The sequence below is a fragment of the Kwoniella mangroviensis genome (assembly GCF_000507465.2).
Source record: "Kwoniella mangroviensis CBS 8507 chromosome 1 map unlocalized Ctg01, whole genome shotgun sequence".
NCBI lineage: Eukaryota > Fungi > Basidiomycota > Tremellomycetes > Tremellales > Cryptococcaceae > Kwoniella > Kwoniella mangrovensis.
Window position 1 is genome coordinate 4880285 of NW_027062533.1, and position 21181 is coordinate 4901465.

The 21181-nt window shown below is 46.6% G+C and overlaps 8 protein-coding genes across 8 annotated transcripts; 3 read left to right on the top strand and 5 right to left on the bottom strand.

Moving 5' to 3' along the window:
• Window positions 1-191: 191 nt before the first annotated feature.
• On the bottom strand, window positions 192-2451 carry I203_101822 (uncharacterized protein; the record flags this gene model as incomplete). The annotated part of the gene is made up of 4 exons (XM_019150637.1): window positions 192-1182; window positions 1250-1321; window positions 1384-2083; window positions 2211-2451. The coding sequence occupies 4 exons, from the start codon at window positions 2449-2451 to the stop codon at window positions 192-194; spliced, it is 2004 nt and encodes a 667-aa protein (XP_019000230.1).
• A 689-nt stretch (window positions 2452-3140) lies between these two features.
• I203_101823 (uncharacterized protein) lies at window positions 3141-4085 on the bottom strand (the record flags this gene model as incomplete). Its single annotated transcript, XM_019150638.1, has 3 exons — window positions 3141-3707; window positions 3888-3946; window positions 4028-4085. 3 exons carry the CDS (start codon window positions 4083-4085, stop codon window positions 3141-3143), a joined length of 684 nt encoding a protein of 227 aa, XP_019000231.1.
• A 624-nt stretch (window positions 4086-4709) lies between these two features.
• On the bottom strand, window positions 4710-8073 carry I203_101824 (uncharacterized protein; the record flags this gene model as incomplete). Its single annotated transcript, XM_065516962.1, has 15 exons — window positions 4710-5021; window positions 5097-5159; window positions 5240-5359; window positions 5422-5547; window positions 5640-5718; window positions 5786-5814; window positions 5871-5986; window positions 6081-6319; window positions 6436-6544; window positions 6603-6737; window positions 6855-6991; window positions 7072-7211; window positions 7270-7712; window positions 7779-7857; window positions 7942-8073. The coding sequence occupies 15 exons, from the start codon at window positions 8071-8073 to the stop codon at window positions 4710-4712; spliced, it is 2259 nt and encodes a 752-aa protein (XP_065373780.1).
• Window positions 8074-8338: 265 nt separating this feature from the next.
• On the top strand, window positions 8339-10628 carry I203_101825 (uncharacterized protein; the record flags this gene model as incomplete). The annotated part of the gene is made up of 13 exons (XM_019150640.1): window positions 8339-8452; window positions 8525-8669; window positions 8722-8835; window positions 8902-8918; window positions 8974-9083; window positions 9152-9210; window positions 9274-9587; window positions 9683-9748; window positions 9817-10017; window positions 10079-10166; window positions 10220-10303; window positions 10367-10494; window positions 10554-10628. 13 exons carry the CDS (start codon window positions 8339-8341, stop codon window positions 10626-10628), a joined length of 1515 nt encoding a protein of 504 aa, XP_019000233.1.
• Window positions 10629-11169: 541 nt separating this feature from the next.
• I203_101826 (uncharacterized protein) lies at window positions 11170-11954 on the bottom strand (the record flags this gene model as incomplete). Its single annotated transcript, XM_019150641.1, has 4 exons — window positions 11170-11190; window positions 11266-11419; window positions 11497-11750; window positions 11850-11954. 4 exons carry the CDS (start codon window positions 11952-11954, stop codon window positions 11170-11172), a joined length of 534 nt encoding a protein of 177 aa, XP_019000234.1.
• A 1627-nt stretch (window positions 11955-13581) lies between these two features.
• I203_101827 (uncharacterized protein) lies at window positions 13582-15864 on the top strand (the record flags this gene model as incomplete). The annotated part of the gene is made up of 9 exons (XM_019150642.2): window positions 13582-13974; window positions 14040-14370; window positions 14476-14603; window positions 14681-14832; window positions 14888-14985; window positions 15034-15263; window positions 15333-15534; window positions 15601-15738; window positions 15803-15864. 9 exons carry the CDS (start codon window positions 13582-13584, stop codon window positions 15862-15864), a joined length of 1734 nt encoding a protein of 577 aa, XP_019000235.2.
• A 193-nt stretch (window positions 15865-16057) lies between these two features.
• Window positions 16058-18159, bottom strand: I203_101828 (uncharacterized protein; the record flags this gene model as incomplete). The annotated part of the gene is made up of 9 exons (XM_019150643.1): window positions 16058-16189; window positions 16247-16323; window positions 16381-16518; window positions 16583-17187; window positions 17253-17342; window positions 17407-17566; window positions 17618-17707; window positions 17764-17956; window positions 18019-18159. 9 exons carry the CDS (start codon window positions 18157-18159, stop codon window positions 16058-16060), a joined length of 1626 nt encoding a protein of 541 aa, XP_019000236.1.
• Window positions 18160-19084: 925 nt separating this feature from the next.
• I203_101829 (uncharacterized protein) lies at window positions 19085-21130 on the top strand (the record flags this gene model as incomplete). Its single annotated transcript, XM_065516963.1, has 7 exons — window positions 19085-19118; window positions 19186-19368; window positions 19421-19627; window positions 19682-20087; window positions 20146-20341; window positions 20397-20590; window positions 20647-21130. The coding sequence occupies 7 exons, from the start codon at window positions 19085-19087 to the stop codon at window positions 21128-21130; spliced, it is 1704 nt and encodes a 567-aa protein (XP_065373781.1).
• Between the last annotated feature and the right edge of the window lie 51 nt (window positions 21131-21181).

Sequence of the window (21181 nt, forward strand, 5' to 3'; positions counted from 1 at the left end):
GTGGGATGATCCGAAACTTGACGTGCAAGTACATGGATATGGAAAACAGTTGGAATATAATGATGTAACGTTACTCTCGATACAATGATATGAACATGCATAATACGATGACTACGATCAGACTTCGTGGTAGGTGCGCCGAAGATTACCATCTTATTCTGTGCAGGCGAGTTAGCTTACTGCAATCCAGACTATACTAAAGTGATCTGACTTGTCAGACTACCCAAACCAGAGTATTGTGTGTCTCTCTGATCAGCCGTATCAAGACCAGGTGTGAAGTTCACTTCATCGTTTTCGTCGTCGTCCTGCAGCTTCACTGGGAGTACATCGCATCCCACCGATTGACCATCCCCTTCACCATCGAAAGAACTCGAATGGGATTCATCAGAGAAATCAATTTCGATTTCTCTTCTGGAGAAGGCCGATGAAGGGATATCACTCGAATTTGGTAAGGTTGTATCGTCATCCAAGTTGAGAGAACCATATCGTACTTGGAGATCTTCATCGACCTTTGATCGAGCCCAACCATCGTTGGTGATTGAATCAACTTTGGACGCTCCGATGATTTTCTCATCCCCGTCTAATGACTTATTCAATAACCTCTCCTTATCCTTGGCCCTCTGCCTTTGCTTTGTCTTGCTTTCATTTTCATCGTTTGATCTCCCACTCACAGTCAACTCCGCTTTCCTATTCTTCTTCTCCTCCAATTCCTTGGTCAATTCCTCTTTCCGCGCTCTCAAGGCGGTCAGGCGCCCAATCAAATCTGTCAATTCCGTATGCTGCTCCGCATATACTTTAGGCTCATTCCGGAAAGGAGACAGATCGAGGATCATGCTATCGACTTCTGAGCGATCTGAGCTTTTCGGAAGCAAAGGCTGGTCATTGGGCATTGTTTGATTCGTCGAAGGAGTTTCAGCATTCTGAACTTCTGAGATTGACGCATTCGACGTGAAAGTGGTCGACCTATTACTCGGATCGGTCCTGTCCTTTGCCTCCATGTGAAGACCCTCGTTCTCTCTCTTCTTCGCCTCTTTCTTCTCCCTCTTACGCCTCTTTCGATCCTCCTCATCTTTCACCAAGGAATGCACGCGGTCTCGGAAAGGTACCTGACTAATATCTTTTGGAAGAAGGTAAAGGAAAACATTGGACGATTTCTTACGGATCTTCCTGAAGAATTCGGTACTGCGTTGAAGAAACCAGAACGAGTATGTCAATTGAAGTAGTACGAGTAAGATGCTGATTGACTCACGTGTCTTGGATTTCCTGTAAATCAACATCATCTTTCCATCTATGGCCTCTTCTCCATTCGTTATATGGTAGCCTAGCAAAATGAAATAACGTTTGATCAGCGATACCCAGTCTAATTCATGTGACATCACCTACGTATGATCATCCTGCCATTCTATCATGTCCCTCATCAGCTGTTGCATGCCCACCCTAAATCTTCGCTCATGTTCCTGGTCAAGTATCCATTTATATTCCAGCAGTTTTTGGTAATTCATATTGCGTGTTCTCTTGGCGATGGACTTTTTACGCCACGGTAGGTCGTTCGATGGGGGAAGAGGGGGAAGCCAATATGAGGAAAAGCTCGAGTTCAAATCAATAGGAATATGCGCCTGGCTGAAAGCTAGTGCTTCCTTTCCGCTCGTTGAGGACTCTTCATTCTGCTGGGGGATGGTACATTGCCCTTCCTGTTGAGGATTAGACTTTCGTCCCTCAGACTCATCCATATCACACGATAGCCCTGGTTGGATAACTTGAATCTCCCTGATACCATGACCGTCATCCCTGAGTACCTGCAAGTCCTCCTCATTGTCGTTGTCGATGTATCGCTCTTCTGGTGACAAAGGAGGAGTCAATAATCCGCCTTCACCCAGCAGCGAAGTATCACCTCTAATTTTCGATAGAGGTCGTAGTCGATACCGATCTCTATAAGGCGTGCTCCAAGTCCACTCATGCTCCTTAGGGATTAAGGTGGGCAAACCTGGTCGAGTAGGTCTAGGTAAAGAACCGAGAAGTGATTTCCGTTTCTCCTCTGAAAAGGTGGCGGGGATGGCATAGGACTGATATCGTCGTAGATGGACTGTCAAGTGTATAAACCACATCAGCTATCAAGCTACTATTGAGGAAATAGCCAGCCTGAAAGATGACAAGAGCACCAGCCATCTACTACACGGATGCTTGAGAATTGCCGAACACAACACACTCACTTCTCTTCCTCTGATCCAGTACGACCTTCCTCAACTCTGGTGTAACCTCTTTCCACAATCTGAAACGTCGCACTCTGAAGCTCGGCCTCTCGTCGATCTCAGCAGCAAGAGGAGGGAGCTTGGACCAAGCAAGACTGGGTTTCGTAGGTTCTCGAACTGCACGAGGGGACTTGAAATTGGGATTGAATAGTTTGAGGGAACGTTGGGAGATTTCTGCTGGAGAAAGGGGTTGTGGGGGCATTGGACGTAGATGTGTATGTGGTTGATGATGATTCAGACAATTGGGATTAAAGATTGCCTGGGTGGACAAGATGCTATGTGTTGGTGTTTAGGTCCTCAGCGGGACATTTCTAGAAGACAGTGTTATGTATGTGTGTTGGAGAAGGAGTTTGAGAATGACGAGTCGTGTGATGAGTTGCACAGTGTCCCAATACTTGTTGATGGTGGAGAGAGAGGTGATGTTGCTGAATCATCGAGTGCACCTTACCAGGATGATTATATTTTATAAGTCTAATACGGAGCATCAAACACTCCAGGTCGATGTCGTGTCAAAGGATGTTCCCGACATGGATGTATGCGTGATACGACTCGTCATTACATCGAGGTTTGTGGGATTGTCGATCCTTTATGTGGACTCATGGCTGAGTTTGGGATCAGGTCATTATGAGTAAGGTACGTCAGTACAACAGCGTGAGAAGGCCAGGTACATGAAAAGTCATGGTAGAAAATGGATGTATGGACCTGCTTAGGGAGACAGGTTTATAGCAGATTGTCATATTAAGAAAAAACATGCTGTCAGTAGCAGTTATAATCGACCTATATACAGCTTACATATAAAGTTCGTGTCCTTGTATTATGAGGATATATCTGACAGATCGACTACTCATCCTTGACCACAAAACCTATCATACACTGATAATCCACCTAAGTCTAAGCCTTACTCTTCTTGCTCTTCTTGTCATTGTCGACCTCACCAGCATCCGACTTTCTCTTTCCTTTAGTCGAAGTAGGCTTCTCAGCAGGAGCGGCATCGTCCTTCTTGGTCGAGGCGGGTTTACCTTTAGATTTCGGTTTCTCGGCCGGCTTCTCTTCATCCTTCTTCTCGGTTTTACCTTTAGACTTGGGTTTGTCGGTAGACTTGGGTTTGTCGGTAGACTTGGGTTTCTCTTTCTCTTCCTCTTTCTTCTCAGAGGCAGCTTTGCCTTTCGATTTCGGCTTTTCAGTCTTTTCCTCTTCCTTCTTTGACTTTGGTTTCTCACTCTTGTCTTGAGCTTTACCCTTTGACTTGGGCTTCTCATTCTCTCCCTTCTCAGTGTCATCCTTCTTAGCAGCACCTTTTGATTTAGGTTTCTCCTTCTCAGCCTCTTGTTTCTCCTCTGCGTCTTTCTTCCCCTTTGACTTGGGGTTGGGAGCTCCTTTCTCTGGCTCGTTCTTCGATCCAGCTTCGTTCTCGTACGATCCACCTTCTGCTTCGTACTCTTTCGAGAGCTTCGCTGCCTACAAGCATCGAGTAAAATGGTCAGCATGATTCTCGGAATGCATTAAGCACGGTGAAAGAAGTCAACGATGGACGGTCATGATGGATATAGGATATGAGTGAATACATCTTTAGATGCGGGTACGATATTTATTCTTCGCGATCTGATATTCTCAACTATGATTGTAAGCTGAACTTACCTTCCAAGCGCTCCACTGTCCTTTGCCAGACCCATCCTTGTTGGTCTCGTTCTGAACCTCTGTAGGATTTGAATGAATAGGCATCAACGAGCGAACTCATACCTACTACATTTGGTGAGAGGCAGGATCGCATCACTCACTCTCTTTCACCTCTTCTCGAAGCTTGGGATCGGTAGGCTTTCCTTTAGACGATGGCATTGTGTATTGATCTTGGTGGCGTTATCCGGTAAGTGAAGTTGATTTGTATTGTGTATGTTGAGCTGAACACGATGGGTGTGACGGGGAGGAAGAAGGGGGATGTCTGTGTTGGGAGTTTATCTTCCATATATAAGTTACATATGCTTCAGAGAGTAGACAGATGTCTTGTGGTCGAGCGTACTTTTCATGTAAACAAACCATGACATCATCGGTGACTTGCTCAAGGCACGGAATGATGGGATGATCGAGGAAAAAAAGTAATCGAGTAATGTTCACGTACACGTCCATGTCCATGTCTGGGAATAATGGGAATACCGGTTTAGACTGATGAGCCAATGGCTAATGATAGGTGGACATATCGATCATCGATCGAGTACAATACAGCTCGTTGGTGTGATTGACTCAGGGGGTGTTCATTTAGTGCACAGCCGATCCGGTTTCTGCCCAAAGCGGATGTTTACAGGTCTATATACACCGTTGCGGTATTCCAAGAAGTCCCAATGATCATAGAGCACATTTTACATGCATTACAGTCGATCTAATCGTGAGGTTCATAGCTATACTTACCTATCTTTCCATAAACCAACAACTGGTCGGAGTTACCTCGCAGAACCTGTCAACGCCTTATTCCCGACCAACCTCACTCTCAGCGAGATTCAGTCTCTCACTCCTATCTACCAAAGTACTAGTGGACTTCATCTCCACATCCCCTTCCTCGTCTCCTGTTCCTTTACCGATAGAGGGTTCAGGTGTATTCTGTCTTGTCGAGGCTAAAGATGTATCCGTGGTCATACTTATATCTATCAGATCGTCCTCTGGTACTACTGCCGTATGGGGAAGGTCATTTCGAATTGTGGTAGCGGGCGATAGATCGATCCGAGATGAAGTGTTGGAAGGGGGCGCAGAAGGACGAGGGCCGTCTCTTGAGTGTATAAGCTGCAACAAGGAAACACAGTCATATCCCTCCATAAGCTGAAATTTTCGTGGTATGCAGGGGGAGAGATGACTTACCATATATGCACCACCGTCCATCCACAATCCAGTTTTATCTTCCGCTATCGATTTCCAAGCAACCTAAAGCGAATTTTAGACGACAAATAAACTCCGCCTTGAGCCAAAGACTATTCACATAAATTAGTTGGACCTGGACGTACCGGCTCAATCTGATGTTCCTGTACTTTCCACCATCTCCCATCATCTCCCCTGATATAGGCGTATAGATGATTACCTCCCACAAGAGCGCCATCCTGGAATAGGATACCTCGCAGTATGTACTGTTTCGAATCCACAAAAATTAGCTGATCGGTTCAAGGACCAGCTTACCAAGCTGACTTACCACATGTTGATTGTAGGCCGGATCATCCGTATCGAACACACTGCCGGAAGCGGCTTGGGTATGTTGTTCCAACTCGAGTTGTAGGGTAGAAACTTTCTGTTGAAGGACTTTGAGGATCTTCCCGAGCTGATACGGGGAGAACATTGGAAAATCAGCCTGACACGTTAAGGCGGTTACATTAAAAATGCAGTCAGGGATGTGTGTATAACCTGACTTACCCTTTGCTTCATCTCCCGTCTTGATTCACTCTGCATACTATCTTCCGTCTCGGGGGTACTTTCGAGATGCTCAATTAGCCTAGTGGGTGATTTTCCTGTCAGTTGAAGACAATCCCTGCTCTTTGCAGCTGGAAATGATGACTTACGCAGATATGCTCTTCTGATAGTCGTTACCCTGTATCGCGAAGTGAATTAGCTTTCCACACCCTCATTTATGATGAGGTTACTTACCTCGTGCATAGTCAACCGATCTATTTTTTCCTGAGTACGTCTAGCATTTCCAGCCATCACCGACTGATGAGCCCGCTTCTGTGCTGAATAGGTGGCATTGGATTTCATAAATCGATCTAGTGTCAGAGAACATAGAGTCAGTCAAAATCATACAGATCGACGAATGGAGAGATAGCTGGCATTCATCACAAATTTAAGCAGTAAACTTACCCAAAACAACTCTTTCCTCCAACTTCCAGACCTCTCTCTTAGCTCCACTACCCCATTCAAGCATTACCGTCAGTATATCGCCCAATTCTATTAGACTCTGCTGCTGCGAATCCGAATCGGTGTTCCAGAGTATCTGAGATAAATGCGAGTATATGTCGGGTGAGACATGGGAGGATCGTAAGAAGGTGACGTAGGATGAATTTTGCGGTGGATCGGATTCCACTCGGGTTTTGAACAGTCTAATGGTATGAGTTCGGATGTCAAAGTCAGTAAAAATAGATACATTACCGTCCTATAAAGTATTTCGATAGTTGTAAATGTTGATTGATGAGAGCAATTAGGGAGCTTGACTGACCGCTCAGGTTCAGAATCATTCAGGTTCTTCCAATCTTCCGGCGTAGGTGAATCACCGATTTGGGATAGTATGATATTGGTCATCTCATGAACGAACAGCTGGTGAAGCTCTAAAACAGTCGTCAATATAGATTCCTGTCAGAAATATTCACGAGTAAGTGCACTCACCGACCCCAGGCGCATTGGGTGGTAATTGATTGGGTTCCCTACCGTCTCTGAACGCTTTGAGTTGTTGATCGACTTCGATGAAACTGGATGTCGAGGTGAGGTAAGAATCATTCAATTGATTTACTATTTTACCCTCTGAATGGGTGAGGCAATGGTACGGTCAGCACCTTGTTGCAAAACGATATCATCTCGTCGACCATCCTACACTACAAAGGTCTCGCGAGCCACCCCGAAGCCTAACACACAACTCACTATATGAGGATGCACTAGCTTGGTTCGCAGCTACTACACTAGCGACAGCTTCACGGAGCTGTGGAACAGCATACATAGCTTGAAAAAAATTGGCTGCGTAGGTAGAATGGCCTGATTCCGAGTACAGGACCAGTGGGCTAGTAAATCGGGAGAAGGAAGAGGAAGAACGGCAGGGTTAGTTCGTCTGCTATTGGTGTTTGATAGACTGGATACTCACGCTCCGTCTATCCGTTCCGAGGGTACAGGTTTATCGGTATCCCTGACATTCGAGGCTGAGTGGAAGCTTGCGGTCATGAGGGATTCTTGAATCGCTCGATCCATATCTTCGTCTTCTTTCGACATCGAGTTGGGATTGTTCTTTGAAGTTAAGCAGACCTCATCAGCACAGTGTTGCGCACTGATTAGTGTTACTTACCTGAGAGGAAGGGACCATAGCCAGCTTTCCCTCCGCATCATCTTTATTACTCGGTCCAAACAGCGTCCCTATGTCTAAATTATCATTATCATTCCCAGTGAGATCGATCGGCTGATTGGTTGGACTGGGTGGAGGGGGTCCAGTAGCTCTAACGGATCTTTCTCTATTTTGTCTATTCTCATCTTCTCCTTCTGCTCCAGTTCCGCTTATTCCATCGGAACGCTGAGAGAGCTCAATGGCTCTGCGAAGATCTTCATCTTCATCGTCATTGGCGACAGTGGGAGTGAGGGAAGGTGCAGGAGCGATATTGCGTCGAGGAGGTGGAGGGGGCGGTGAAAGGTGTTGTCGGAAAGGGTTGTTCGATGCGAACGCAGGTGGTTGTGGTGATGGACTGGGTTCGGCCGATGAAGGTGCATCGACGTCTATCACTTCTCGATGCTCGACTATGATAGTACGATTGGTTGAGCTGAAGTTGAGCTGGTAAAGTTTGGAGAACATCCTTCACTCACCTGAAGTACCGTAGGCTCGTTGTGGTCTCCATGAATCGTATGAGGGTGGTCCTTCGGGTCGAGCAGGTTCAGGGGTCCACTATGTATAGCATAGACATAAAGTCAGCTTTCCATCGTAGCACACCCATTTCAAGCGAAACTTCGTGTGCTTCTTGACACTCACATTCGCCCCATCACCGAAACACCAATTGACAGCTGGTTCTACGCTATGAAACCTCGAAGCAGCTTCTCTGGCGATGACAGGATCTATACCCATCTCCTTGAGGGAATTGTAGGTCAGCTCGTGGACTGACATGGTGACTGTGGTAGGCTCTATCGGTTGTGAGGTGGCTAGGAAGGAGGAAGAAGGGATTGATGAGGAGGGATATAGGTATATACAAACCAAGGATGATGAGGACCAACGTGAGAAGTAAAAGTGATGACGTGGAAGATAAGATGAGACGAGATGACACAAGATCGAAGGAGGAGGTCGATGAAACCACCCATCGAATCATTTCTCTGCTTTCTCTCTCACGTCCATCTCTACCATAGACTCGACCATCTCTTCTGCTCCCCTCAGGATGCCATCTCAACCTAAGAAGGATGCCTCTTACTCGGTCGATCGACTATTGCCCTATGTCTTCCTTTGTACGATCGGACCATCCGTGGTGGCTGCGTCGAATTTGTTTGTGGTTGTAAGGCTCTTCATGCGATCCCACCTCTACTCTCATCGGATCGAGCTGATGATAGCATCACTGTCATCATAGAAATATGTGATGTGTAGGTATTACTGGACATCAAGAGGGGCAGACAGCATACCCGATCCAGGAGACGAGAGATGTGCCAACAGGGATGTACAAGCTTTAGCAGGTAGTGTTCTAGCTGCTTTAGCGACTTTGGATGGGATATTCTGTAAGTTCGTCACAACGATTGAGTGTGCATCGAATGCTAATCTCTCAAATAGCATTCCTTTCCTCACCCTATGTACAGAGTTTATCAGATCGGTATGGTCGCAGACCACTATTGATCATAGGTCCGCTGATAGCGACTATATCGACGGGGTCGATACTTCTGGCTTGTAAGTCAAGTCAGGGTTGGTTGTCAGAAGGTATCACGTACTGATTTATGATCATCTTCCTCGCAGATTATATCAATAATAGTGTAAGCTGTCCATATGTCCCCAATGTCTAAGCTTACGAGCACCTCTCATTTATAGACCATTGCCTGGATCCTGCTCATATTGACGGGTATATTCGTCTCGGCATCTACCAAAGCTGTGTTTCTGCCTTCGTTGTGTGTAGCGGACGTAGCGACGGATGACGCGAGGTAGGTCAGCTTTCGATTCGTCTACCAGATCCCAAGCCAAAGCTGGTCTCGATATGACTTCAATGTAGAACTCGATTCTATTCGCGTATGGAAGCAGTAGCTTTACTGGGTCCAGGAACAGCGTACAGTGGGTGACTCCTTCGAATTCTGTATGACCGCGTCAAAATTGACTGGATGGTTGTACTTCCAGTAATATCAGCGCTAGTATCGCGATACGTACCCAACATCGCCGTGCCATACTTCATAGCTCTAGGTGCCCAGATAGGTGCATCTTTGTGGTCCTTTTTCTTCATTGCGGAGACCAGGAAATTCCCGTCGAATAACGATAACTCATCAGATGACGAGGAAGAAGAGGAGGAAGGGAGGGGGGTAGTAGCGGAGATAACGGAGAATCTGGAAGCCCCAGTCAAACCGTTGAAATTGATCTGGCCTCATAGACATAAGGGGAAATTGCATTGGGAATTGTTTGTGGTGGCTTTGAGTCTGTTCATGACTACATCGGGAGTGAGTGATCAGCAATCTTCGATGTTGCTTGCTCATCACGACATACGCGTACGACAATGAAGCTGATCTTCCTGTATTGGGTGAATGTGGTATAGACCGTGTTTATCGCCACTGCTTCGTTGCTGTTCCTAAGTGATAAATTCAATTTTAACCCGGAAAATGTGAGTTGGTGTCTCCCAACGGAGTTCGTGCATTCTCTACATTTAAGCTAAAATCTATTTCTCGTCAGAACGCGTGGATGTTGGCATTCCTTACTTTCTCTCGATTTGCGTATCTCATCGTCCTATTCCCCTTCATCCTTAAATTCGGTAGAGCAGGGTACAATAGATATCTGTTATGGAAAGAGAAGAAGAAACAAGCAGATGGGGAAAGGCAACCTTTGGTCCGGAGAGATACCTCTGCCAAGCAGGAAGATGCGAATTATTTCGATGTGAGTTCTCATTTACTTCTTCTTCTGATCTATGCGGGCAACATGTTGATTCATCGTGTAGGTCATACTTGCCTTCTTCTCGGTAATTGTCGATGCCGTGGCGTTGGGTTTCGTTTCGTTGAGTTTGTCATATCAACAAGTCCTTGCAGGTTAGCTATCCCCTCCTTCATCATTTGGAGAATTGAGCTGATGCCGTCACTAGCTTTCGCAATCATGGCTTTCGGTGCGGGTGATAATCCAACTTTCAAAGCTGTCTTTGTGTCCTATGCACCGCCCGAACATTCAAGTGAGTTTTCCCTGTTTCAGTCTAGGATAGCTAGCAAGCTAATCTACCTTCTCTATCAACTAGGTGAAGCTCTCGCGGCATTGGATATGGTATTTAGCGCCGCCAAACTTGCCTCGCCACCTCTTCTGGGATCATTGTACGCAGCGTTCGTGGAAGTTGGCAAACCACAATTCTTATTCTTGACTGCTGGCGTGAGTTATCAGACCAATTGGAGAGTTCGCGATTGTTGCTGACATCTACGTGAGAGCAGGGTTTATGCGCTATGGGAGCACTATTGATCTCCCCGCTGATCTTTGCCAAGAGGAAGTTCAAACCTACGGAATGAGTTAAGTAGACGTTAGGACTTGTTATTATTCGGATCTGAGAGTGTGGATTGGGAGAAACATAGAATATTAGATACGGTTAGAATGGTGACCGGTTCTACTGTATCACAGTACGTACACCATGGGCAGATATCGCACATAGCATAGTACGCCAGTCACATCATGTAGCACTAGAGATGTATCAATATGAATGACTACGGTTCAAATGGTCAACAGCTCGCCAAAGGTGGTGCTTGTCGGGTCAATTACTGCGCTGTTCTACGTTGGACGAAGAGTTCACGTAAAACAAAATTCATTCACATCACCGACTTAAATAATCTTCTTTACTCCTCGTTCCTTCTTTGACACAAACGTATACGGCTACATAGGGACAATTCATAGTTGGGAAAAGAAGTGTATACAAATTCATTTTTTTTTAAGGTTTTATGCGTTTTATCGATTATTTCATTTCATGTCAATGACTTCCCGAACCTTGAAGATACTGATCACTAAGGTCGCACCGCTGAGGACCACGTTTAAAGTGTATGAAGAAAGCGATAGGACTTAACAGAAAGTGATAGTGATCTACGATCGAGTATCATGGATTAGCAATAAGTCAATATTTGTTGGCCTTCATTTTGACGAGCAACGGGTACTTACTCCAGTGTTATCGGCGAGGCATTGAGTAGGTGCTCCACCTTCAGTAGCCGACCCCAAATAAGCTCCAGGACATTGATCAGCGGAATCTCCAGTACAAGGTCCACCGGGACCTTTGGTGCATGATCCAGTGAAGACGAAGTCCATTTTGTAAGTGCTACATTATTAGGGCTTGTCAGTATATCTCGCCATGCATGCAGATAGGGTTGACATATACGGAACATTTCGACTTACTACTTGTGATTACCCAATCCAGGACCATCCAAGAGTGAGTAGTCAGCAGCGTTTTGTTGCCCAGCACCTTCATCGTTGGTCAAGGTAAATTCGACGATACCGCAGTTAACACCCGAGGATTGACAGTCTGCTCCGGCGAAACCATCCACCCAGGCTACTCCGCCATTAACAGGGCCGGAGATAACTCCTGAACCTTGGACACCGTGGTCGGCGTAGAGGAAGACAGCGTTACCACTTCCACAGTTATTGACCAGCTGACGGAACAGGATAGTGGTATCAGTGCAAAGTCCACGGGACGATTATCTTTTGAAAGGCTGGTTTCTTGCTTCGTTCACGGGGAAAGTAGAACTTACGTTGACCGAGTGAGTCTCATCCCTCGCTTTGACAGCAGCTGGAGTGGCGGCGGCGTTGAGAACGACGAAAGAACCGAAGAGGGCGAAGAGAGTCTTGGTGAACATCTTGGTTGTTATTTTTAGTGTGACAAATTGCTTGTTCGAGTTGCTTAATGTAAGTTGGTGAGTTTGGAGTTGTTGAGGAAGAGGACCTGTCTAAATCGTCAGAAAAGCATCCTATTTATACCTTTCCGACCACCCAGTGAGTCCACGTCGATCATGGTCTTCTCGGCGGTCAAACGGTCTCTCAGTCAGTCACATGGATCACACTGGACACTGGAACGTGCGAGGTCAACCATCAAGAACTGTTCGTAGCCTCGCTTGTGAGACTATGACGAAATATCCATCAAAAGGAGGTCGGACAATGTGGTCGATCGTCCTCGGTGTGACGGTTGCCTCTAGGCTCGACCTGTGTTCCCTTGTCAGACAACTAGGCGAGTAGACCATCATGTGTCCTAGTAAGTAGGTAGACCACACTCATTTGTCATAGCCTCGCTTGAGAGGCTAAGTTGGTAACTTCTTCGGAGGTTCGGTGGGCCTTGTCCAGTAGGCAAAACTCACATGGTCTTATTTCTGGCTTTTACACATGGTGAGACTGCAGTGCAGTGCATCCTACCATCGTAGTTTGCACTAATTTGAGACACCTCCTTTCCCACCAACAGAGATTCACGTTCCCTCAGACCATTAGCATTACTGATGGAAGGACCAGTGCGGTATGACGTGGTCAAACTGAGTTTCTCTCGAACACCTGGAGCCATTCTTTTTTCTGGCCAGGACGAGGTGCTTCTGAATCACTCTTCCTATAACTGTTCCGTCTGATACTTGTCCTCAATGAATCATCACGGTGGATGGCTTTATGGCCATCCGTAACCAGAGACGTATCAGCCATCAATCGAAGTGTCATCTCGGCTAACTCAGCAGCTTTGCCTGATGTCATGCTGTCCAAAGGGTACCTTTGGCGGGTTCAAACTAAAAATATCCTATCAATCTCATCAATCTTCTGATCTAATTTAGCCCCTTCAGACAATGATTATCACATGTACCATATATGACTCGGTGTTCCGGCTGGCCGAGAAATATCGTATGTCCGATGATCATGGCTCCTCTAGTGAATATCTTCGTGTGAGGTATATCCGTGAGAATCGGTGCGGGTGAATCAATCAATGATTAAATCTAGGTTAGTAACACGAGACGATAAACCGGTCAGCCGCTCATCTATTTATAGATCGGTTGATCAAGGTTACATCAATCATCATGACGTTTTACGATCTGGTCCGATGGTATGGATCAGTTCGACCCTTCTAGCACATCCATTGCTCTGTGACTTGCAAACTGGCTGGATAAGATTTACTCTCTGAAAGCTGAAGAAGGTCGGAATTTTTGGTCCAGGTCTGACGATGACCATACTGCTGCGTAGATTTTGCACATAGATTGAGGTTTGTGTTGGTAGTGATATTAGTGATATGAAGGTCAATGATGGTGGAGACGAAAGGAAATTGTATACGAGCAGTACTCGGGTAGCACCTGTATGTCCTACTCTGGAGTACTGTTTTCGCCGAGATTAAGCGCTTTTACGTCACACCCAAACATCGCAAGGAACGCGACGAGATGAATACTACTGACATCCGTTCAGTCATCTGTTCATCCTGACACATTTTGGTATCACATCATCGCATCATGATCATTGACAACCATGTCGTCTTCATCCCAGCGATCCGGGTCACCCTACATCGACAATGACGCCACGCATCTGGGGAAACTCAAGACCAAGGCATGCGACACATGTCGAATACGAAAAGTGAAATGCACCTTCGCTCCTCCACTCCCCGCAGGTGAACCATCCCCGAAACCATGTATGCTGTGCAAGAAGCATGGTTTTGCCTGTACGTACGAGCGTAAAGCTAAGAAACCTGGAGGCAGCTCGAGAGAAGGTCGCAGGATGAGTGATATAGGAGGAAGGGCTCGACCGATTGCACCTGTACCGCGTGACCCAAAGGAGAATCAGGATGCATCCAGTCGTCCGACGCAGAGTGCTCAATCAAACATGGAAGGACAGGGAATTCATAGGAAGGGTATAAGTGCGATTGTGAGCCTCTAAGAACCTCTGAAATATAACGAGGACTTGCTGAAACGGCGGACCCTTGTAATCAGCCGGAGATCGCTTCAAACCCTTTCGACGAGATTTTACCAAGACAATTGCTTTCCTCAGCCATCTCCACGTTCTTCGATCATCTCTACTGTTTGACCCCACTGGTGCATAGGCCTACCTTCCTGTCTGGTCTAGAATGTCGAAGGGAAGAACAGCCGGACAATCAAGAATGGGTATCTCTGGTTCTGTTGCTGGTCGCTGCTACTCTCGTTCAAGCTCCTTGGGCATTCCCTCATCTTCAGAGGAAGGAGATAGAGAAATTAGCTCAGAGTTGTTATAGGAGAGGAAAAATATGGTTGGTGAAAGATTTCAGAGATATCACTGTCGGGAGATGTAAGTGTTAGACAATTTCCAAGCCACAGCGTTCTGACAACATGGCTTGTAGGTATATCGCTTTACCTGTAAGGTCCATAACAATGGTCCATTGTTGCTGAAAAGACTTGATCGCTGAGTATTACCGTAGAGCATGCATGGTCTCAGCTCATTTGGAAGAGATCGGTATGGCGGAGATGTTTAGAGGATCTTTATGGGGATTGATCTTCAAATTGAGGATGCACGAGGAAAGTGTGAGTGACCACCCTTCCACAGAGAACGATCTGTGTCTTATCGGGCGATGGACTTTGTACTGAACATCCCGACTTAGAGTTACGAAGGTCTCAATCCTGTAGAAGAAGAGCTGCGGCGAAGGGTCTTCTGGCTGGCGTTTGGGCTGGACAAAGCACGTTGCGCTGTTCATGCGGATATGGTCCATGTGACCGGGGAGCATTGCGCGGATGTCCATTTGCCCAAGGCTCTGTGAGTACGACTGCATGCGAGCACGAGGACGAAGCTGACTTCATTTCTATGGCAGGGATGATGAGTATATCACAAGGACAGGGTACGTATCACCTTCCACCGAAAAAACTCCCATACTCCTTGGGTTTTGCTATGTCTCACGCATATTTGAGAGTGAGTGTTACTGCTTAGGGGCCGGGATTAAGCTGATAAAGCTATCAGTCCTTGGTCAAGCATTAGATCTAAGACGAATAGACCGAAGAAGAAATCCCACAGGTATTCATCTACAAATGAGACTGAATGAGGTTAATGGGCTTTTGGAGCTGTGTGAATCCATCATGGATGATTGTCCATCCGCTCTGAGGCTCAATCGGCCATTGGATACTTCCCAATCGCAAGCGCAGTCTAGGAGCTCATTCCTGGTACAGCAAGCCAACATATATATGACACAGGTATGTATATCACCTCGACGTCCTCTCTCACATCGCGTATTTGTCTAACGATTGGGAGTACGTACGTAGCAAATGACCAGACAACTGCTTTTGGAATATCGTGCCCAGCTTCGAGCTCTACAGCGTCACCAACAATTGGAGGATTTAGGACAAGCTGGTATGCCACTATTATACGATATGCATTTACAATCTGGTCTATCGGATGAGGAGAAGGAATGCGTTTCCAGGGATGTCCTCAACGTTCTAGAAGCTATCCCAATGCAAGCTTTAGGTGAGTTGTGTACATTTCGTTTCCTGAGGAGGAATTGAAGAGAAAGGATTATTGACTTGAGTGTAGCCGTCAATACTACTGGCGTTGTCAATAAAATTCGCTTCATCGCAGTAAGCTTATTAGACGGTCTTACGGAGAATGGAGTAGAAGGCGAAGATGGTGCCGTGGGGCTATCTCGTCGTCAATACCATCGAGAATACCTTTGTGAGTAAAGAAGAACTGGCTATACACTTATCCGGCTGCGAAGCTAATGTAACGGACTCGACAGGGAAATTTCTGACTACTCTGGGGGAGATAGAGGCTATGAGCTCTTTGAAGGAGAACACATGAAGCCCGACATTCTAATTGCATAGTTGATCATGATCTTTCATAGCGATCGATTGGGATGTTAAGGAGACTGCCACTACACTAAAGATAATACGAGACCAATTCTTACAGGACAAAAACACTGACGGCGCAGAAATAAGGCAGAACAACACACGGAGCAATAGAAACTCTTAAAAGCCGATACCCCTTTTCAGCATTAGTGTTCCAGGTGTTCACCCTCTTCACGTCTCATCTGCTCTATGGCCTCGGGCTCGATGACAGTTTTGGCAAACTTTCTTGCAGGAATTCGACGCTCGAACAGAATATCCAGCTCGTAATACGATCGACCCTTCGCAATGATTCAGCTAAACTCTGGTTGACAGTCCTGCCAACGCGTTGCACTAACCTTCATTTCCGGTAATCTAAAGAACGCCCACACTGCCATTATGAAAGACAATGGGCCCCAGAGGAACCCGGCTTTACCTATTGGGGAGAGTGGGGTCAGGTCTGCATTCACGCAATCTCCATGAGTCAGCTTACCTTGCCAATTCCAGGCCAGCGGATTGATCATATACGGCGAGATGACAGCTGATACTATTTGTGCGAGGTAGAAAGCATTTCTCGATAGACCAACAGTCTTATTTCTCAATCGGGTTGAGGAAGTTTCACCGACAATACCTGCAAGCACCTCAACATCAGGACCTTACAGCTAAAGGGCCACTGCTATAATAATGTTGCTCACAATAAGCCAAAGGCCCGATAGTCATATCGTATGACATGACCCATACTAGCATGAGTGCGGCTTGCCCCCATTTTGCTCGTCCATTACCGTTCAGAGCCACTACCGCCAGACCACCAGTGATGAACCATAGAGTCGCCATCCAGAGAAGCCCGATGACGAAGATTGGTCTCCTACCAAATCTCTTGATGAGGAACCATGATAGGATGGTACCAATGAATGCGCAACCGGTATTGCCGAGACCCATCTTGAACGCATCACTCGAGGCCAACCCAGCTTCTCTGAAGAAGTACACAAGGTAAGCTGAGAAATGACCACCGCCAATGACCTGAGTCGCCCAGGTCAAAGTGGAGATTTCGGTTTTTCGAAGATCGGTTCCTTTGAAACAATCTGACCATCCTGTACGTTCGCCAGCCATGTTCTCGATTTCGAGCTGATTGGTCTTGATCATCATCGCAACGGTCTGTTTGGCTTCGTCTCGTAAGGAAGGCGCAGCAAGTCGTCGGACAGAATGCTCTGCCTCGTCGAGGCGTCCTTTACGGACGTACCACCAAGGCGACTCCGGAGCAAACCATAGTACAGGTATGAGAAGGACCGGCCAGACCCATCTATGCACTGAGATTAGTCATTGTAAACCTTGTAACGATCAAATGTCCTCTTGTCGTATACTCACTGAACTGCGAAAGGGATTCTGTATGCCCACTCGTCTCGCCGGTCAGAGATGCCTAGTACGACTCCCGAGGCGATGAACTGCCCCATCACCCTACGAGATGACATTCCATTCAGCAAAAATCACATGAACATCACAACGCATTGCATCCACTTACCAACACAGGTTAACGTATGTGGTCAAGTAAGCTCGGAGATGAATTGGAGCTACTTCCGAAGCATATGCCGGACCAAGAGAAGCAAGTACACCCCACGGGAACCCACATAACATCTCACCAAACAGCAAAGCGATCTTGTTAGGCGCAAATGTAACGATAGCTATGAGATGCATGAGTTTAGCTCTTTATAAATATGGATCCATATACTTACCAATACATGGGATCATAAACCCGACATTGGCAATCACTGTCTTGCGATATCCAAAGTATTCGATCTGATAACCACCAAGGAAGATTCCAACTGCACAGGTTGGTTAGGTTTACTTCATCCAAATGACACGGTCCTTCTCCACTTACTGAACGAAGCAACCGTCGTAGCATTGGTAATACCACTTTGCCATTTGGCTTCGACCGTATAAGTGCCCTTAGCGGGGACGTATACGCCATAACGTTCAGCAAAAGCTGTTAACGCCCAGAAGTTACCAATGAGGGCTTTGTCGTAACCTTCCATAACCAAGGTCATCGACACCATACACGCCCAAAACACAGCCTATAAGAGAGTTGTCAGCTAGCTGCTTCAAGTATTTCTACTCAGTATCTTGTTGTGCTCACTTTCCGGTATAGCTTGATAGAAGCCCAAGTGGATAAACCTTGTTCGAGTTTGATGTGTTCGGCCGCAGCCTCCGCCGTGGGATCAGGTTTGGTTATACCATGCGGATCCTCGATGTGATGAACTTCATCGTGCTTGGACATGACAGGATGAATGGTTGTGTCCTCGCTTTTTCTTTCCATGGTACTCGTCTGGATTTAGGTCCAGGGTCAAATTTAGCAGATGGTGAGGTGAGTACTCGAGTAAGTTGGGAAGATCACCTAGCCACTTGCCCACCAGAACAGGTAGACCTTTTATACACGTTAGAATCGGATGTTGTTGAAGAGACTTCAAAGACACAAGCTTGTGGGACACCATCGCTAGCCGGTGGGGCCTCTACTCCTTTGTCTTTCCACAAGTTCAGCTGATCGTGAGTATGGTGGGGCAAGAATAGGTGCCCGAAAGATGCGTTGTGATTGGCTAAAACCGGAGAATGCAGGAATTACGTCACCTCCAACTGCCCAAAAACCAACATCCCACCTGTCTCTTGGCAAGTTTGAGTTTCTCGCGCAATAACGTCTCGGACCAGTTGATCAGGCGAGATTACAGCTCTTTTGCACATGTGCCTAGCCTCAAGAGGTGTGTGAATTGCCAAGATGGCGTCAATCCACAAGAAGGAATGCGAGTGCCTGAAAAGCTGTCCATTAAATATCAGTAAAAACAATACAGCACCTGCTAGAAACTTGCAAAGCCGAAAGAGATAACCTTGTTGGGGGGACCGACTGCCCGGGAATGGATTCTTTCGTCATCGATCACCATTATCAGGACCAGATCACGAGGACAAGGTCACTTGAGCGTAACTAAAGAGATGATTGGTTGTGGGCTCCGAGAGGGATCAGGATTGGGTCAATATTTTCCCGGACAGGTATACGGCTGAATGGAGCCAGAAGATTTATACCGATAATCGGGCGAGGCCAGCGATATATAAGTCGGGTGAAGATGACGCACGTAGTAAGAAGCAGAAGTATGGTGACCGAACATCAAGGATCTTGTGTCGCCCAACTTACAAATTAATTCCATCCACTCAAGATGTCTCAACCCAACGGCCATCTAGTTGCAGATGGTATGTAAATTCCTTCTCACACATCATCTAAACTACCTTGCTATTGATGCTAATATAGTGTGCGTAGATCCGAACTGGTGGAAACAAGCTGTAGTCTACCAGATCTATCCTCGATCCTTCGCTGATGCCAATGGAGATGGTGTTGGAGACTTGAAAGGTATTACCAGTCGAGTGCCCTACCTGAAGGATCTCGGGGTAGATGCTATCTGGCTGAGCCCTTTCTATCCTTCTCCGTTGAAAGATGGTGGATGTGAGTGAACCTTCCCTGATTTGCGGGAAAGTTTAGCTAACTATGGTTCAAGACGACGTGTCGGAATACCGGGATGTTGATCCTCGCATCGGAACCTTGGAAGACTTCGAAGAGATGACTTCTGTTTGCAAGGATGCGAACATCAAAGTCATCATCGACATAGTCCCCAACCACTGTAGTGATGAACATCCGTGGTTCCAGGCTGCTCTCAACTCTGCGCTAGGCTCCAAAGAACGAGCAAGGTTCCACTTTCATGATGGTACGTCATTCCCTCCCTTGATGATAATGCGATGCAGCTGACAGACTGGGCCAGGCCTCGGTCCTGACAAGACTCAACCACCAGCGGACTGGATGGCCACTTTTGGTGGACCCATGTGGACACCTACCGGCAAGAATGACGGTCAATTCTACCTTCACATGTATGATGCTGCTCAACCAGATCTGAATTGGTCTAATCCTGAAGTCCGAGACGATTTCCTGAAGACGTTCCGTTTCTGGGGTGATAGAGGAGTATCAGGTTTCAGAATCGATGTCGCAACTGGAAATATGAAGGATCTCAGCGATCTGACTATCCCATGGGACGAGCTCAAGCAACGAAGAGCAAACAAGAGCAAACCCGGGAACGAACACATCGATCATCCCATTTTTGATCGTGATGAGAATTTCGAGCTGTACAAAACTTGGAGACAGGTCTTCAATGAGTACAACCCTCCTTTAACGTAAGCTGGCTGGCTGCCTTATAACCCACAAGCCAGGCTGACTGCCATCTTTTCGTAGTGCTGTTGCGGAAGCGTTCGTGTCACCTTCCAGAAAACGTCACTATGCTTCACCAGAAGGCCTAGGACAAGTCTTCTCTTTTGACATCCTTCTCTCCAACTTCAACATCAAAAACTACAAACAGAGTATCGAACGTCAAATCAGAGAAGCCAAAGAAGATGGTTCCAGTACCACCTGGGTATTTTCGAATCATGATGTGGGTTTTTAAGCTTCCCGTCATCTATCCCAGAGGCTGACAGGCACCGGTTTAGATGATCCGACATCATACACGTTATGGTCTACCTGATATCGATCCTAGCAACCTATTCACCTTCAGAAAAGGGTTCCTCAAGTTCCTCGAAACCGATGGGAAGGATCCTGCAGTCGATTGGCCAACTGGTCTGAGAAGGGGACGGGCCGCTACACTCATGATTCTCGCTCTTCCAGGTTCCACATACATCTACCAGTAAGTTCATGAGCCAACTTGAAGCTTGTTCCTTTGATTAATCAAACCTCGAGCAGAGGAGAGGAACTTGGTTTGCCCGAAGCAGCAGCCATCCCCGAGGATCAATTGCAAGATCCCTACTACTTCCGTCACGGTCGATCAGACAAAGGTCGAGATGGGTGTCGAGTTCCGTTACCATGGACCAAGGCAGGTATCAACTTTGGATTTGGATCTGGCAAACCCGCCCACCTGCCGCAACCAGAGGAGTTCGGGGAGTTCTCAGTGGAAGCTGAATTACCTGATCCAAAGTCCACTCTGAATATGTATCGTAAAGCACTCGTGATACGACGTGATCTTCAGACTAAGGAGGAGATGTCTTGGTATGACCATGGATTAGGTGATCAACTTTTAGCCTTTGAGAGACCAAATGGCTGGATCACTATGATCAATGGAGGAAAGACAAGCGTTCCTTTGCCGCAAGGAAAAGTGTTGATAGCTTCAGGAGATTTGAGCGAGGGCACATTGCCAGGTGAGACCACTGTGTGGATTAAGAGGGCGTAAAGTCTTGGTGAAGTTTAGCAATATGAAGTATTGATTGAATTAACAATGCAT